Source organism: Dama dama, chromosome 4 (assembly GCF_033118175.1).
Source record: "Dama dama isolate Ldn47 chromosome 4, ASM3311817v1, whole genome shotgun sequence".
NCBI classification, from domain to species: domain Eukaryota; kingdom Metazoa; phylum Chordata; class Mammalia; order Artiodactyla; family Cervidae; genus Dama; species Dama dama.
The window spans coordinates 9,169,353-9,188,746 of NC_083684.1; the positions used below are offsets into that span (position 1 = coordinate 9,169,353).

The window sequence follows — 19,394 nt, forward strand, 5'->3', positions numbered from 1 at the left end:
ATGATGGACTATTAGAAATCAGTCACTGTACGTGAGGTGATTGATTATGTTGGCAACATCAAGCAGGTGACCATCAATTACTGTTGGAAAAATGTTTGACTGGACTGTGTGGAGAATTTTGAAGGCTTTGAAGGTGCTGCAGAGAGTATAAAAAACAGTGTCAAAAACATAATGCATACCACATGCAAATAGGTGGAGAAGGCTTTGGTGACATGAGGAAGATGTGGAGGAAATTTTGGCAGAGAAAGCAATAGAACCCACCAATGAAGACTTGGACGAGATGCCAAAGCAAGGCAGTGTTGATGAAAACGGTGATGAAGGTCAGCCGAAGAGTCCAGAAATTGTCCCTCTTTACAGCAGTCAAAATAACAGAATGGAACTCCACTTTGGAAAAAAATTTCAGTGACATGGAAGAGTGTGACCCTATGCTTGATCGAAACCTCAAATTTAAGCAGTTTTTTTTTTCTTGTGCATTTGCCCCCTATGTTGAGACACTTAAGGCAAAAAGCTAAGCAGACAGGGCCAATGTAATTTCTGGAGTCACTGTGGGAGAAAAAATTGCCCACTCCATCAACAAGTGCTGAGAGCCAAACCTCTGAGGTTGAACTGACAGATAGATGTCAACCTGCCACCCTCTTCCTCATCTGCAGAATGAGTGCCACCCACCTCTCCCTTGTTTTTGTGGGGTAAGCCAAGGTGGAGAGGCTTGACCACACTTGCTCTGTGCCATTGTTCAGCCTGCAGCTCCATCAACCAGGAAGATGTTAGGTAACATTTTTACAAAATGTTAAACATTTAATCTTTATTTGCATTAATGTGCACTATATAGTATGTGTTTACCGGATGAGTACTGTATGTGTAGTCTGTGTTTCTGTGTGTGTGACTGAAGGGAAGAGTTAAAATAGTACAGCCTCAGTGTTGTAGAGGACTCAATAATGCTGTCATTGAAGTAATTGTTTCATTATTAATACTACGTATCATTATTTGTAAGATATATCAAACACAGTGTCTTTGAACAGAAACATACATAAAACAAACCTATGTACTGATCAGTTGACAAAAATGGTACGACCAGAGACCCACAAGAACCCAATCCTGTATTTCTGCTAATTGAGTGTGCGTGGTAACATTATAGATGTAATTACAAGGAATGGCTGTATTCTAGAATTCAAACATCATCCACAAGGAATCCTTCATTCAAATTAATCCATGTGAAAGTACAACCATATAGAATGCTTGTCATTTTGTGACAAACTGGGATGTACCTTTTGACCCTGTCCTTGGAGTCTCAGTCTGGGCAAAACACTACCCTAGCGTTCTTCAGTAGACTCTCCTCCAGCACCCCACTTCTCCCACTCTCCTCTTTGGAGCTTACAAGCATCCCATACATTTGTTCAGGTTCACAGTTTCTGACCACTTTAAGGGTAATGATGGAACTGTCTTCTCTTTGTCAAATTGTTTAGTAAAGAGGTCTAAAATTGGTTAGCAGCCCTCATCAAGCTTAAAAACATACATTTTTGGATTTGAAAAGCATTTTCCATGAATTTAAATGTCACCAGCTGCGATATTATGATTTTGAAGAAATATACATTATCCCCAATGGCCAGTGATTTAATGAATCATGCCTATGTAATGAGGTCTCCACACAGCTGCAAAGGACATGGTTGAGACCTTCCCAGTTCAACATGTGGAAATTCAAGGAGAGCTTTGTCCCTTTGAAGGGACACTAAAGTGCCACACACACCCCATGCCTTGCCCTGTGCATCTCTTCCATCTGGCTGTTCCTGATTTAAATCCTTATGATAAACCAGTGATCTAGTAGGTAGTCTGAGTTCTGTGAGTCGCTCTAACAAAATTAATTGAACCCAACTTATAGTCAAATCAGTCAGAAGCACAGATGTCTGGAGTTGGGGGTTGAGGATGGGGGGTTGGGGGTGGGTGGGGTGCTACTTCTGGGTAGAGTCAGAATTGAGTTGAATTGTTGAACACCCTTTCTGGTGTCCAGTATGTTTGTTAGTGTGGGGAACATCCAATATACCACTTAAAAATTTAGAGATTTCAGCACATAATCCCACCAAGAATAGGCTGAAACTGAGCAATCTCCTTTAGACAAATATTGGCCCCAATACAAACCCCAACCCCCTACAAGTTTCCTGGTTCACTCTTACGATGTTGTTACTGAGTCCAGGCTCGCTCGCTCTGCTCACCACAGGACAGGCCAGTGAATCCGAGAGACGAAGTGTTGAGGCAAGGAAAATGACTTCATTTGGAAAGCTGGCCAAGATGGCAGACTAGTGCCTCAGAGTAACCACCTTGTGGGGCTCTGAATGCAAAGTTCTGTCGAGTCAGAGAGAAATAAGCAATGAGGAACTAAAGTCAAGAGGCAGAATAAAGGAGAGGCAGTGGGGAATTAAAGTGAAAAGGTCCTCAGTCTTGCAAAACACCTCCGAGAGAAGGGCCAGCCTAGGGAAGGGGTGTGTTGATGTCTTCTGTTCACAGGTGGGCAGGGTCAGGTTATCTCTCTATTAGCAGAACAAAAGCACTTGAGCTTATAGTCAGGCCGGGGGGCAGGGTCCTCAGAGGCGGATATTAAGTATGATTATAATAACAAAAGAAAGCTATAAAGAAATGTAGAAGACTCTTGAGAGTCCCTTGGACTGCAAGATCCAACCAGTCCATCCTAAAGGAAATCAGTCCTGAATATTCACTGGAAGGACTGATGCTGAAGTTGAAACTCCAATACTTTGGCCACCTGATGTGAAGAACTGACTCATTGGAAAAGATCCTGATGCTGGGAAAGATTGAAGGCGGGAGAAGGGGACGACAGAGGATGAGATGGATGGATGGCATCACTGACTCAATGGAACTGAGTTTGAGTAAACTCTGGGAGTTAGTGATGGACAGGGAGGCCTGGCATGCTGCAATCCACGGGGTCACAGAGTCGGACACGACTGAGCGACTGAACCGAATGACAAAAGCAACAAAGAGCGAGTTAAGCAGTTTCCAACCCAGAGTCAGAACTGGCTTCTTCTTTGCAAGGTTGTCTTGGCAATAATTTATGGGGTCCTTCCCTTCCTGCCAAATTCAGCATCCCCATAGTCTCTTCCCACTGTCCAATCGTGGGTTATCATCTTTTTGATAACAGAAGAGACACATAAGATATTGCAGGTTTCTTGCAGAGTTCTGCATCCTTCTGGGGTGTTACTCTATATCTTGACTGAAGTACTACCATTTCACGTTAAGTGTATAAATACATAAAAAATCATTAAGCTATACATTTAAGACTTATGCACTTTACTGTATGTTATACCTAAATTTAAAAAAAAAAATAGAGAATGGATGGCTAGTCTCCTGCTACACTGTATGTCCATCTGCAATGCCTGGAACTCCAGTAGTTCCCTTGGGACCATGGGCTAAGCTACCCAAATGGGACAATCCAATGTGCTGAAAATGGCCGGGCAGAAAACGTCTTATGTCACAGAATACTGAACCAACCTTGGAGACCCTCTTCATGTGGACCATTGAAATGATACATTTTTATCACAAAGGGTTATCAGCTTTTAGCCATCGCAGTGTGAAACTGTACAAAAGCTTTTGATGCTAACACAGCACAGAAAGTGAAGTTAATAAGGCTCAAGTCCACATGTAAGTAGTGTTTAATCAGATCTTTGGACAGGAATTTTACCATAAACTAGTAAGTTGAACAGAAAGGAAATACAGTTAAATAGATATGTTAAGTACTAAGCTTAAAAAGAAAAACAGCACACTTAAGGTGGAAATCTTTATTACAAAAGCTTAAATTCATTGGCCACTGAAAAAGAAAAAACAGTTCAAGTTCACAGAGTTGAGGGTAATCTTTCTTGATAAACATTTATACCAGAATTAGAAATTTCAGTAGAAAAATAAAATTTAAATAACTTTCTGTGGTACAAAGATTTAATCAGTTTGACTGCAGCATTTAGTGAAATAATCTAATACAAAAAGTTAAGCTGACTTTACCACAAGCAGGGTAACAACGCACAAAACAGAAACGCAAGTACATAGAACCTTCTGCGTGTGGACAGCACCAGGACTTCAACTTCAGGAAATGATCTCCTAGGGAAGGTTGCTGTGCACTGCAGTTGTATTAAGAACTTCATTCAAACCAGAGCAGCTTTTGGAATCAAAAGCTAACATACAATTTAAAGACTTGGGAAACATAAGGGCTTGAAGATAACTATTTGCATAAACTTCATCTCCCTAGTTTATACATTTCCTAGGTAATGTTCTGAATTAGTAAATAGTACAATGAGACACCTTTGTCTTGGAATAGTCATTACTCTTTTGTATTGGATTTAAGTTTACATGAAATGTTTTTCTCCTAAAACCTTTATCTCAAAGAATTCAGAAATCAGCTTTTCATGGTTGGGGGTTTCTCCTTCCCACTAAAAGAAAAGTGGATGCATAGCTGGAGCAGGGATGGTTTCACATGTCTCCAGACAAGTCAGGAGTTGGCAAAACGTCCCAGAAGCTTTATGTGAAAAAACAAAATGTTCAACACAAATGCCAGTAATTTTTCATCTGAGCAACCACCCCCAAATAACTGTGCATTTGAAATGAGAAATTAAAAAGAAAAAGAAACCCTTAGGGGCAATGAACATTCCTTATAATTCAAATAGTTTCTTCCTAAAAACATTTCAAGCCACAAAGCTCAAGTTATATAAAGTCTATATTCATTTATTCACAGAATTGTTCACATACTGGGATGAATGAAACATTCAATAATCTGAAGATCCATTTTATATTTTTAAGTTCTTAAAAACAGCGGATAATCAAACAAGAAACAGATGAAAACAAAGACAACTTTCAAAATGCATTAGTTCTTTTGTTTTGGCTCTAGAAGTGAAGTAACCAAACGTTTAAGTCATGGATCAATATGTTGAAAGATTAGTATTTGGGGAGAGAGGCCTGCAGACCACTAGCCCACACTCAATTTGTGAAACTCCATCCAAAGGAATGTTTTTGGTGAGAATGCTGAGACATCTTTCAGTAGAGACGAAGGAAAATTTCTTAAACTGAAGGGCTACTTTTCAAAATCCAACTATTGAACTGAAAAATGGAGTCTTGAGCTAAAGACATAAAAATTTGCTTGAAATAAAGATTTGCGCATTGGAGAGTAATCTTGTTGGGGAATTTGTAAGGATATTTGCCTGTATACAACTCCTACAGTTTTTCCCCTAGTTAGAGTGTATCTATCACTGTAATTTTGACAAGTAGTCTAATGGTCTGTTATTTAAAAGAAAATGTTCACTTACTTTTTGGGATCCTTTGTAATTTTTCTCTGTGACTATCCCTGGTAAATTGATTCTCCTGGCTATTTTTAATCGGAAGCCAAAGTGAGTGCATATTGCTTTAAATCAAACAGCACTGCACCTGACCTCATGGGCAGGTAGCTTCACACTCATAATGAAAACTCCCCTTTTAAAATGTCAGATTTAATTACCAGAAACTATTTTGAAAACAGATAACAACAACTGTATTTCATACAAACCAGTTTATGTGGTTAAGGATAAAGTCAGATACTTAATTTTTGCAATCCTTTTTCTTTTGAAGGTCACAGTTTTTAGGCCTTTAGATGAAAAAAAAAAAAAGCTAGGCATTAGAAGAAAAATTAAAAGAACTAAAATTGGGTTAAAAAAAAAACTCTGATATAAGGATATAAATTCTCTTGAAAGGAAATATAAAGGGCACAGTGGAAGGTATATCTGAAAATTAAACTTTAGGCACTTTCTGGGAGTCATACCCAACACTGTAAAATGGGCTGAAGACCCACCACTAGGTAACCACATTAAGACTAGGAAATCAATAACCCCTACCTAATTCCAGTTAAAGCTGCACTTTTACAATTTTTTAAGAGCCACAAGTAAACCAAAGTCACTAAAAATGGTAACAATGTTTAAAGTATCTTTCTGTGTGTGTGTCTCAATGTCCAATGAGTATCCTGATCAATATGGCTGAGAATTTTCCATTGGAACTATCTAGTAGGGCGTGTTTCCAATTAAACTAAATAAAATCAATAGAATACAGTGATAGGAAAAGGTGGTACAGGAGTTCTGTGGAAAAAATTCTCAATTACCTAGATTATTTTGAGAAAATGTACAAAACAGGAAATTCACACATCTTAAAATATATAAAATAATCAGAAGTGAAAATAGTTCTCCATAAAATGTCACATCATTCAGGAGTTAGCTTTTATTTCTTTAAATAGTGGAACTGAAGCCACTACTTGAGTTATAGGTTTTTGGTGTGTTTTATTTCTCCAAATTTGTTCTCAACGTTATGCTCAACCAAAACCTATTTGGCACTTACTGTCATGAAGATGTGGCAAGAGGTTGCCAAATTTTAATCAAGATTAGATCAAATAAGATTTCAGTACAGTATACTGTGCTCAGAAGTAAACCAATATGTTCTACAGTTTCTCTGAAACAGGCAAGGCTGCATTTTTCTCACAGGACATTGTAAATTTCAATGTGAAGGATGCCAACAGAAGCACTGCTGACTGGGCTTGGGTAAAGATGCACCTGTAAAACTGCATGAATTGAATATGTAAAAAGCAGAAAGAAAAGAAACTTGATTTTTTTTTTTTTTTTGGTTGAGAACAATGAGTCCAAAAAGATCTTTAATTCCTGGAACTTCAAACTGAAGAAAGGACTGAAGTGTTGTTCTTCATACCGTTTGAAGCACTAAGAAAACGCTACATCCCATAATGTATTCTTTCCGAGGGTTCTGTAAGACCGATTCACCATCACAGCACAAGGGCGTGCGCTATAGAGTTGCTAAAATCCGTAAAAAGGAGACCACCACGACACAAAACGTCTGTCCAGCGCCCAAGGTAAGCGCTTCAAACGGAATCATTTCCTTTCCTGCTGCTCGGTACACTCCCGCAATTGCTGCACCTGTTCAAAAATTCAAGTGTGTTAAAAAATGAGAGGGGGGGTTAATATAACCAGAAAAATATAGCACTTAAAACTATAAGTAGACAAAACATAAAAAGACATTAAAAAATAAAACTAAGTAGAATGATCTATATTTTTTACATTAAAATTTAAACATTACAGAAATGTTTTTGTTTTCCCTATTCTTTTCGCTGACTACTCTTGGTTTTAAGTATTCCTTATATGGTTTGCAAGTCACCAACAAATGCTTTCAGAAAAGGAACTCTTTCAAACTAAGTCTCCTAGATTTATTGAATAAAATCACCTGGAAGTCATAACCAAAATCACAAAGACTGCAATATTCACATAACCCAATTATAAACTCAAAACATCTCTTATTCCCCAGGCATGTAACAGATACCTAACAAATTCTTGGCAATAAATGATAGAAAATCCTCTGCGTGAGGCTGAGCAAGAAATATTTCAGGAGCAGTCACAGGGAAACCCCACTCCCTTCTTATACTATACTCAGAGTTCCCTTCAAGAAATGGATGGAGCGAACGCCCTGAATGCCCAGATGGTCCACTGCTGTGGCCCGGGGTTCAATCCCTGGTTTGGGAACTAAGATACCACAAGCTGTGTGGCACAGCAGAAAAACAAAAGGGGGGAGGAGGAAGGAGAGCGGGACCCTAAGCCCATCAAGTTGCTATTCATTCAAAGGGCTTGAGGTGAGGGATACGCCGGGGTTCCTTTCTATTTCCCATTTCATTCTGTTGGCCACTATAACTTCCTACAAATTGAATAAACAGAATAGACATCTGTTTCTACTCCGGTACCCTGAATTGCTCACAGGGTCTCAGCATTGTACTAAGAAAAGTCAAGAATTCATTCATTTGAAAAGAACAGATAGATCCAAAGTTCCCAGATAATCTCCTGACCAAACAAAATTCTCCTTGGTCAGAGAATACAGCTGGGGACATAAGACAGAAAGCATAAGCACGAAACAGATTCTGAATAATGTACGACGACATATACTGTTTCGATCAAGTGTCAACACCTTGTACCAATGGGATGTGATGGTATATTAACCTATTTGAAGAAGAAAGAACAGTGCGAGTGGCAATACCTACGCACTGTGCTATTAACACTACCATTTGAGAGGCACGTGTTCCATTGGGCCTCTTTGTGATTTATCTCCAGAAAAAAGTGGGTTGGGTCAGAAGAAGCTTAAAGAACTTGGACTGGGCCCCAAAGTGGGATTTGGATGATGAAGGGAAGATAGTTCAAAGCAAACCAGAAGCAGCAACAAAATGGGAAGGGAATAGGCTGTCTGCACTAGAGCCAAAGGACACAATTACTACGTGTTAGACATTCTGTTGTGTGTTTTATATACACACGTTATTTCATTTAGTCGTCACACAGCATTGCTATTTTACCAATGAGAAATCTAAAACAGGTCCTGGGGGCCAATAATCCAGTAAGAAAACTGGAACAGAGGCTCTCTAAAGATAGCAGTAGGTGATATAGTTAAAAATATTGTTTAAGGCCAGTTATGGAAACTCCTTAATGCAGACAGGAGAAAATTAGCCTCCCCACTGCCTTGTCACAAAAGTTCCACCATCTACAGAACTCAGAGAAACTAGGCCACCTTGTCCCCAAAAAAACCCCTAAAGTCAAAGAGACAGGGGAATTTCTGCTTGAAGTTCAAAGTTTAAAATCACAGTGAAAAAAATAATTACAAATATCAAGAAAAAAGTCTGAAAGCATATAACGAAATGCAAACTGTGGTTACCACGTAGGAATACAGTAATGGAGGATTTTTATTTTTGCTTTCTTCTAATTTTTAATTTATATAAAATATACATGCTATTTTTATTTTGTTATGAGCTTCAAAATATTCTCCTCCCTGTGACATGAACAAAAGCTGCACCCCCACCCAAAAGACACCACACAGATAAAAATAATGTATAATTATGAATGTTGCTCAAACTCTTATTCAGAAAGTCCTGAGAGAGAAAAAAAAAAAAACAGGCACTTTTCGAAACAAAATTTCCTCCCTCCTTAAAATACCTACACCTGGATGAAGGGAAGTAATCATCAACCAGATTGCAATGCCACAAATCAGTGAAGTGACAGCTGAAGAGAAAGGAGAGTATTCTCCTTTCAAGTCAAATATTCTCTTGGTAGTGGTCAAGATCACAAGACATATCTCACAAATCTTAACGTGGCTTCCCTGAAGCCATGAGACAAACTCCGACTCAGGAAGTCAAAGATGTTGGCCAAGTAAGAAGGGACTGAGGTGAGAAGAGAACAATATATAAAAAACCAGGACCTGCGGACAAAGAGCGCTCTCTACTTCTTTATCCCACTCAGACATGTTTCTAAAACGGCTCCTAAAATTAACTGTCTATTCATATGAAACGTTTCGACTGTATTTTAAACGTCTAACATACTTGTCAAGATTCCAGCAGTAATTGGTCCCACGATGCCCATCAACAGGATGCTTACAGACATGAACCTACCATATTTGTGATGTCTGAGGGTGAAGAGGGCCAGTAATCCGGCGGGGACGTGAAAGAAGAGAGAGGTCACCAGTGCCCACAGGAACACACCATACCACATCTCTGCAAGGGAAAGCAAAGGAAGGGTGGACGTCACCAGCTTCCCCAGGGCACTCACTACAAAGGCGCGGTCATTATACTCGGTTATTTCAATTTTAAAAGGACTCCGTTGCAGTGGCGGTTCATCAGTCGAATCTCCAAACACCGCTGGTTTTGGAGGGATCACTGAACTATGGCCCCCCTGTTTTGTGCGGAAGGTCTCAGGGGAACACAGCCACGCCCCTTCACTTAAGTCTTGTCTGTGGCTGCTTTCAAGCTGCAAGAGCAGGGCTGAAACAGTGACAGAGACCACAGGGCCTGCAAAGCCTAAAATATTTATAACCTGGCCCTTTACAGAAAAGGTTGGCCATTCCTGACAAGCTACCCCTACTCCCAAACATGGAAGAAAAAGTCCACCCAGATTTGGAAATTCACTTACTTGACTTCCCTTTCACAAGGACAAGTGTGAGCAGCACTGACGGCGCCGTGCGTCAAGGCCCGACCTCTGTCCTCGGCGGCTGCCGCAGAGGCTGGTGTGCACCCCGCTGCCCAGAGGTGCCACCCTCCCCAGGTGCCTGTCAGGCCCGGGCCCCGCTGCACGCTGGCCGCTCCCACTGGGACCTCCATGGACACCATCCACGGCCAGCTCATCCCCAACCCAGGAAACGGCACCAGGCAGCTCCCCCACCTTTAATCCCCGAGTCCTCAGCAGCTCCTCCCCAAGTCACCTAAGGGACTCGGGCTGCCCTTACAGCCCCCCCCTGTGCACCAAGCTCTGTGAGGACGCGGAATGGCAGTGCCCGGGGGTGGAGGACACAAACCCGCCCCCAGGAGCTCAGAGGAGCCGCCGCCCAGCTGACAGCCGCTCCCGCCAGAGCTCCCCAGGTTTGAGAGAGAGCAGTGCTCGCCACAGCAACTCGAGGGCCCGCTAGGGCGCGGCTCCTCACTGGCTGTGGTGAACCACGCAGGTGGCGAACTGGGGGGAAGCCTTCATCTGCGGAGACACAGGAAGTTGGTAACTTCAGTAAAAGTGGGTCTGGACACTCGGGTGTGCTACCCAGCTGCCATGGATGAATCCATGTGCGGAAGCCCTAATCTGACAGGACCGTGGACTTACAAGAGGAAGGCAGATTTCTCCCTGTGTGCCTCTCCTATTTCTCTCCCTGTCGAGTGAGGACATATCACGAAGGCGGCCCAAGGAGGCCCTCTGCCTGACCGTGCCGGCACCCTCATCTTGCACTGTCTCCACCTCTGTAGGTCAAGTCACTCGGTCCATGGTGCTTGGTTCCAGCAGCCCTAGCAGACACCAACACTCCCCTGTTCCCACTTCCCTGGAGCAAGGAGGCTTGCTGGGCTAGCAACTCACATCTCCACTTTTCTAAAAGCTGAAAGGCATGTGTGCAAACAGGATCTGGTGCAGCAGGTCGGCTCCCCCCTGAGTCTCTGAGGGGAAGAAGCAGCGTGCACCTTCCTACAGCCCTAAGTCGCATCCGTTCGCTCCCGCACTGCCTCCATATTTTATATAGCGTCACTTAAGTCACTCTAAGTAGGAAAGAAAGGCTTTATCATATTAGATGAACAGTACAATTTATAAAACGCTTTCAGTTTTATAAATGGTGTGGAAGTAAATGGATGGAAGTAATACAGAACACTAATAGCTAAGGCAAACCTCAATCAATAAAACACTTTTAAAAAGCTAAGTGATACCCCTTTAATACTGCACCTTAATATGCCATCTATTTAACAGGTATTTATTGACCATCATATAGTACTTTTCACTTCCCTGGCTCTATACACTGTCAAACATCTATCTATTTTACAGTATTTCCTTGTTCACTGTTTCACATAAAGTGCATTAGCTTCAGCTTTGTCTCCTCTGGCAGCTGAAGTCACATCATTTCCCCATGGTGAAGAACAAGTCAGGTTATTAACCTGAAATAAATGTTATAAGGGGAAACCAGACTAAGCACTGGCGGCAGAAGATGCCCACATCCTCAACTCCAGAGCCTATGGAAATGCGACCTGGCGTAACAAAAGGGAGTGTGCAGGTGTGATGAGATTAGGCATCTTGCAATGGCGGGGGGGGGGGGGGGGGGGGGGGGCGCGGGCGGCTAGTATCTTGGATTTTATAGGTGGGCCTACTGTAATCAAGGATCCCTGGAAGAGGGTCAGAGTCAAAGAGATCTGAAGACGCTATGCTGCTGGATTTAAAGATGGAGGAAGGTGCCATAAACCAAAGGATGTGGTGACCTCTAGCAGTTGGAAAAGACATGAAAACAAATTCTCCTTAGAGCCTTCAAAAGGAAGATGGCTCTGCTGACCCATTTGGGCTTCTGACCTCCAGGACTAATAGATCTGTGTTGTTTTAAGCCACTAAATTTGTAGAGTTGTTTCAGTAGCCACAGCAAGCTAATACCAGTAGTGAGAGTTCATTCATTCAGCAAAGACTTACAGAGCCCATTCCATATGTCAGGCACGTCAGTGAACAAGAACAGAAATTTTAAAAAGACAAAGATCCCTGCCCAGAGAGTGTCTGTATCTTTAAGCATATTCTGCAGACTGGCGTTTGAGTTAAAACAGAAGGGTCACACAGCAGACCTGTCTGGGGGAACTCTGTGCTCCCTGGCCCTCTAGCCTCCATAGTCGAGTCCCCTCACTTCCGAGCAAGGGCTCAAGGCCAAACTGGCCCCAATCAGCAGAAACAGGAGCACAGAACAAGTGGGCAGAGTGAGGCCTGGCGCCCAGTCCTTTCAGCTTGCCCCGCTCTGCCTTGTTACAGGTCAAACAACTGTGAGAACACAGCCGGTGCCTGCGTAGCCGGGGTTCCAAGTTGACAACCCCAGTCCTGCAACTCCACGCTGGCCTGCCTAGATGCTAAGTGCCCATCGGCCTGTGTCTGTCCACACTGCCCACTGTGAGACCCCTCTCTTACCCACTCCCACCTACCTGCCAAGGGATCCATCTGTTTCCTTGTGAAATACTAATACAAATCTATCTGGCCTCTACTCCTGATGCCTAAAACCCTTGAAGATAATGGTGCTAGGAAAATCTTTTTTTCTAAGACTCAATCTGTGACTCTGGTTCCTGAGGAAGAGCTCCTAAATTCCTTGGAATTCCCATGAGTGTCTTTTGTTCTCATAAGGCAACTCCTGGTGGGCTCCTTGATGGGCACTGGTCACCAGAAAGGCCAGGCCATGATTGTAAGCTTGGAACCTTCAGCCCCACTCTCCACTCTCAGGAGAGAGGAGGGGGCTAGAAGCAAGTTAATAATCAGTCATGCCTAAGTGATGAAGCCTCCATAGACAATTCAAAAGTATGGAGTTCAAAGAGCTTCTGGGCTGGTGAAGACATCTATGTGCTGGGAGGGTGACCAACCCCAGCTCCACAGGAACAGAAGCTCCGTGTGCTTGGGGACCCTTCCAGACTTCACCCTGCCTGTCTCTTTATGTGTTCATTTCCATCCTTTAACATCTTCGAGAACATATCAGTAACACAGTAAGTAAACTGTTTTCCTGAATTCTGTAAGCTGCTCTAGCATTTTTTTTTTTTTTTTTAAACAAGCATCAGGACAGAAAACAAGTTTAATTCTATTTTTCTTCAAAAAGCACAAGCCTAAAAAAAAAAAAAAAGCACAAGCCTGTAGCAGTCACTCAAAACTCTGATTCTCTGTGCTTCCTGGATCCCAGGGCATCATTCAAATGTCCTGAGCCCACATGGGCCAGCTCAACACTACCCTGAAGTTCTATGGTAGCTGTGACATCACAGCAAGCTTTATGCTGTGGGGTCAGGGTGGACTTGGAGTCAGCTGGCACAATTTCAGGAGCCCTTCTATAAATGTACAGGTACTATAACACCACCTTACAGTTAATATTAACACATTACACTGCTGCTGCTGCTGCTGCTGCTAAGTCGCTTCAGTCGTGTCGGACTCTGTGTGACCCCATAGACAGCAGCCCACCAGGCTCCCCCGTCCTTGGGATTCTCCAGGCAAGAACACTGGAGTGGGTTGCCATTTCCTTCTCCATAGCATTTTTAATTGAACAAGAAGGAAGACACGGAAACCTTAGCTGGTCAGAAACACATGCGAGAACCTGAACTTTGACTGGCATCTGAAGTGGGGGGTTGGGGCAGTCTTGTGCAACTGGGCCTTTACCCCGTGGGACTGGAGGCCAGCTCCAGGCAGACAGTGTCAGATCTGAACTGAGTTGTAGGACACCAATTGGTGTCCAGAACTGCTTGGTGCGTAGAAAAACGACATCTGGCGCCAGAAGTGTTGTGAGTGCAGTGGCAGTGCGAGAGTAAAGGGAAACCGAGTTTTTTCGAGATATCCTTCCTCTCCTAACAAGGAGGACTGGCCCGCCAGGACTCTCAACTGTAGCCTGCCACCTCTCTCCCGAGGCCACTGCCTAACTGCCCACTTATCCCTGGTTTCTGAGTGGGCCCTTCTGGCCTGCCTCAACCTTAATGGTCTCTTGGACCAAGCCCCGGCTACCTCTTATCTGCCCTGATCTGGCCTTTCATCTGTTCTCCATACAAAACCAGAAAGTCAGTGCTAATGGGGACAAGGTTTCTTGTTGGAGTGATGACAACATTCTCAAGTTGCTTTTATAATGACTGCAAACTCTGCAAAAAATCATTAAATTGCATACATGAAAAAGAAAAAAAAAGTGAATCAGATCATCCTTCCTCTGCTCAAAACCCCTGGAATATGGCTTCAGGGGATCTGACCTCACTCCCCTCCCGCCATGCCCACACTGCCCCTCCCACTGCACTGGCCTCCTTCATGTTCCTGCAGCAAGCTCCCGTCCCAGGGCCTCTGCACCTGCTGCCCCTCGCCCAGAATGCCCGTCTCCAGACAGCTGCGTGGTAGTTCCTCATTCCCTTTCAGATTTCATCTCCAATGGCATCATCTTAGAGGGCTCCCTCATGACCTTAAGTAAAACAAGCATTCCACTTGACACTCAAGACGTACCCCTTACTATCCCTCTGCCCAATCTTACACTCACACTGTCTGTTCTGTTTCATATTTTTATTTATTTTGCCATTTTGCAAGGCATGTGTGAACTCAGTTCCCTGACCAGGGACTGAACCTGAGCCCCCTGCACTGGAAGTGCTGGACTGCCTCCTTTCCATACTTTTAAATTTTGTTTTCCCTTTCCCCTTTAGAATGAAAGTTCTTTTGTTCACTAACACACCTTTACTTGGTACCTAGAAAACAACAGACACAAGATAGACACTGAGTAAATCTGCAGACTGGATGAGGAAATGACTGAGCCAAGTGTGACCTATTCTTGATTCCAGCAACGGCACCACCAAAACATTAGTGGGTTTTAGTTTATCAGAAGGTACACTCTGGGGAATTCCTTGGTGGTCCAGCAGTTAGGACTCTTGTACTCTCACTACTGAGGGCCCAGTTTTGATTCCTGAGTCCAAGAACTAAATTCCCACAAGCTGTGCGGCATGGCCAAAAAAAAAAAAAAAGAGAGAGAGAGAAGATATACTTTGATATTGAAAGTATTAATATAATGAAATTCATACCTTTAGAAAGTGAATTTTACTCCTGATTCAAGGGGGGGAGGGGAGAATAATTTGCCTTTCTCAGCATTCAGATTTGTTAAAAATGACCACCAAAGTTAAAAAAAAAAAACAAAAAAAATGACCACAAAAGAAATTTGAACTACTTGGAATAAGAAGGGTTAGGCAGAAACCTAAAGGTCTAAACTGCAAATGCAGATTTAAAAAAATGAATTCAAAGCTTCCTGACAGCAATAAACCACAGACTATTTCAGAGCGATGACTTTGCCATACTGAGTTGGCATAAAATGCAAGTAACCTCTTCTGTGGGGCCCAAATAGAAACAATTCCAGAATCAGGACAATAAATGAAATTCATGGTCAGCAGGTTTTGGTGCCTCAGAAAGGATTACACTTTATGTACCTATTGAATCCATCATTCCAGCTAAAGAAGAGACACAACAGGGAGGTTACATGTTTACCCGTGTGTTTACACATCACATTCCAATCAACTTGTGTCCATGGGCTGTGCATGTTTGTAACTCCAGCCCAGAGTCTGCACTTGATCAGTAAATATGTCCTGCATGAATGAGCCATGGTGATCACTACACCCAAGTTATATATCCACTGAAGTACCCATATACTCAAGTACAGACTGCAGTTTAATATTTCAGAACAATTCCTGAAAGGAAAACAATATGCTTAGCTACAGATTCTCTACTATAACATAGTAAAACTATTGTCCCAAATCCACTTACCTCAATCTTTTTTTAAAAGAGGCAGCTGAAAGCCAGAGAGACTGAACAAAATGTTCAGTTTCAAAATATCACCTCACATATGACTTATTGATTAGGTAACCTTACAGTGGAGAGATCTGATAAAACACCATCTTCACCAAATGATTAAATTTTGTGTTATCAATAAAGGGACAAACTGACATTAAATGTCTCCTAACGTGGTGCTCTGGGAAGTGGACATCACCTATGTAGGTAGCATCCTGAACAAAAATGTTTCATCTGAATCTAATCATGAAAAAATAATCAGATAACTTAGACTATAGGACAGTCTATGAAACAGTTAGCCTGCTCTTTAAAAAATGTCAACTCTCGAGAAACTGAAACAAAGATGGAGGAACTATTCTGGATTCAATAACACTAAAAAGACAACTATATGCAATGTGTAATCCTTGATTAGATCCTGGAATTTAAAAAAAAAGGTATAAATGGCATTATTCAAACTGAGTATCTTTCAATAAGGCCTATACATTAGATAATATACTACCGATGTTAAATGCGTTAACACCTTCCAGTGCAGTGTGTTTTTCTAGGCTGTGGCAGAAAATGTCCTCATTTTAAATGATACATGCTATAAAGCATTAGCTGTCAAGCACCACTATTTGTGTAACTTCCTTTCAAAAGGCTCTGCAGAAAGTAAACATATTATGTACACGCATATATATATAGACAGAAAGCAAAAGAAAAGAAATATTAATAATGAACCTAAGTAAAGGGTATATAGGTATCTGTTACACTATCATTTCGATTTTTCCGTAGGTTTGAAAATTTTCCAAATAAAGAGTTGTGAGAAAAGTAACAGGCCAATCCGGTCCAGATGCATGAACGTTTCATTTTCTGAACATGGTCTCCAGAATGCCATATATTTCTATTGTCATTGTCAAATGTGATCTTAGTATCTTGTGATACCTTTCGCCAGATGATCATTATAGGCATGATTTCAAGCTAACACCCGCATCTGCCTCAACGTGGTTTTTAATCTAATTAACTACTTCACAGACCTGTCGAGGAAAATACTAGAAAGGTAATACATAGCAAGTCCCTGGTGTCCGCTGAATGGCGCCTGGCAGTCGCTGCCCAGCGGATGAGAAATCACAGGTGCCTTGTTTACCAGTTTTAACTGTAGTCAGTAATCCAACCCTCCTTCCTTTGCAGGTCTCAGGCCGGTTCTTGCACAGTTTACTGAGTGAAAGTATCCGTCAGCTTTGCGGGAGGGCCCTACCTCACCCTTCAAACACCCTTGATCTACAGTCTTCTTGCCTTTAAAAGGGCCAACACACAACCCTACTCTCCACTCCAAAGCTTTATTTTCAGCCTTGCCAAGTAATTTTTCCTCCTCTTGTTTTCTGAGCCCGATAGCTTTCTATCTCGATTACTAAATTTGAAAGCCTCTGCTCTCAAGCCCAGCCGAGATAAGTGGGATAAGAATCAGAAAGGGGCCGTGTCGACGTTCTCGAACACAGGAGTCGGAGACTCGGCAACAGGTTTCCAGAAAGGGATTCCTAGAAAGAGAGGCTGGCGGAGAGGGTGGATCTGGACGTGGGTGGCAGCGATCGGCAGACAGCCTCCTGGTGCAGAGGCTGGGCTACTTACCCTAGGCACAGCGGGTGCCTGAGTTCTGACCGACGGCCCTCAGACCGGCCGGGACACGCACCGTCCGAGGCAAGAAAGCCCAGAGGCTGGGGCGGACGAAAGGGGCTGAGGTCGCCCAGCGCCCCCCCGCCCCCCACAAGCCAAAAGGAGGCGATGACCGCCTCCCGTGCCCCAGACGAGGAGGGGCGGCCGCCACCAGGGCGCTGCCGAGTTCCCGCCTGAAGCCGGGGCGTTTGGGAACTCCAGAGAGCAGGACGAGTTCGGGGGGAGGCCGAGTTCCCCTCACCGACGGGGCCCACCACGGGATCGGGATGGCCCGCCCGAGGGGCCCGAGGCGAAGCGGCGGGGGGAGGCGGAAGAGCTGCCGCCCTCAGCTCTCGGCCGACTGAGAGCCGACCCCCTCCCACAAGGAAATCAGCCCCGGAGCGCGGCCGCAGAGCGGCCGTACCTGGGAAAGAGCAGAGCGAGGTGGAGTTGGGGCACAGCGTCCCGTTGCCCACCCGCGGCACCAGCTTCAGGCTGAGGATCTGCTGCAGGAGCCCTGCCGACGCCCCGCTGCCGCCGCTCCCCTCGCGTTCCATCCCGCCGCCATTCACCGCAGAGGGCTGAGGGAGAGCGCCCGAGCGGCCGCTGAGGGAGAGGGCCCGAGGGGCCGCTGACAGAGAGCGTCCGAGATGCCGCCGCGGCGCCTGCTCGCGTACCGCTCGCTCCGCTCCCCACACCTCCGCGGCCTCCGCGTCACCTTCGACCGCGGCCCTCTTCCTCCTACCCCAACGGCCCTGCCAAGTGACGGCTCCCTCCTCCAATCACAGGGCGCTGCCGATGGCAGGGGCGGGGCGAGCGTCGTTCCCGCCCCTGACGTTGCGTACGGCTCTCGGAGACCTGGCCCCCTACGGGCTACGCCCCCTACTGGAGAAGTCGCTCCTGCTCCGGTGGGGCACGGTCGGCTCTGTCCTTTTCTGCAGCGCCACCTAGAAGAAAGGAGTGGAACTACATATAGAGAGGGAAAGGGGCTTTCCAGGCGGCGCTAGCGGTCAAGAATCGGCCTGCAATGATGGAGACACAGGTTCGATCCCTGAGTCGGGAAGATCCCCTGGAGGAGGGCATGGCAGCTCACTCCAGTATTCTTGCCGGGAGAATCCGTTGGACAGAGGAGCCTGGCGGGGTGGCGGGCTATACAGTCCATGGGGTAGCAAAGCGACTGAAGCGACCAATCATACTACAGCACAGAGGAAGGGAGGGAGGTAGATAGACGGATGATAGATTATGGTTAGATAGACAGGTAGACACACATAGAGGTAGGTAGGTGGGTAGAAAGATAAATACCTACATACATATGCATCTGGCAATGAGAATCAGATGGTTCAGCAACCGGGTGAAAAAAGCTGGAAGACGATGCAGCAATACCTTCAATATTTGGAAGGAAAAAGATTTTGAGAGAAAACTTCACTTCAAATTAAAAAATATTGTGTACTACGTAAGGAATACGTCAATAATGTTGTAATGACTTACTACAGTGGCCATTTCACGATGTGTACAAATGTCATATCACTGTGAGTGTGTGCGTTAGTCCCTCAGTCGTGCCTGACTCTTTGTGACCCCATGGACTGTAGCCCACCAGGCTTCTCTGTCCATGGGATTCTCCAGGCAAGAATACTGGAGTAGATTACTATTCCCTTCGCCAGATGAACTTCCCAACCCAGGGATCGAACCCTTGTCTCCTGCATTGCAGGAAGGTTCTTTACTGTTTGAGCTACAGGGAAGTCCCGGTGTAATACACCTGAAACTCACACAATAGTGTTGGTCAACTATATTTCAATAAAAGGACTGAAAATACAAACTCCAGGAAAAACACAAACCTACAGAAATTATGAAGCAAATATAAAGCAAACAAAAACTTTGTGTGTGTGCATGTGTTTTTTAGACACCCACCACCTCCTTGTTTCACTTATAGTGAGATGAAGAACTATAAAACTTTCA

The 19,394-nt window shown here is 44.0% G+C and overlaps 1 protein-coding gene across 2 annotated transcripts; it reads right to left on the reverse strand.

The window, feature by feature from the left end:
- Nucleotides 1-3,767: 3,767 nt before the first annotated feature.
- On the reverse strand, nt 3,768-18,202 carry TMEM170A (transmembrane protein 170A). 2 transcript variants are annotated; one of them, XM_061137981.1, is made up of 3 exons: nt 17,863-18,202; nt 9,437-9,538; nt 3,768-6,935 (listed from the first exon to the last, which is right to left on the reverse strand). In XM_061137981.1, the coding sequence occupies exons 1-3, from the start codon at nt 17,993-17,995 to the stop codon at nt 6,805-6,807; spliced, it is 366 nt and encodes a 121-aa protein (XP_060993964.1). In that variant the 5' UTR covers nt 17,996-18,202; the 3' UTR covers nt 3,768-6,804. The 2 variants fall into 2 exon arrangements, with proteins under 2 accessions (XP_060993964.1, XP_060993953.1); XM_061137970.1 differs by having other exon boundaries at nt 9,368-9,538.
- Nucleotides 18,203-19,394: the final 1,192 nt, after the last annotated feature.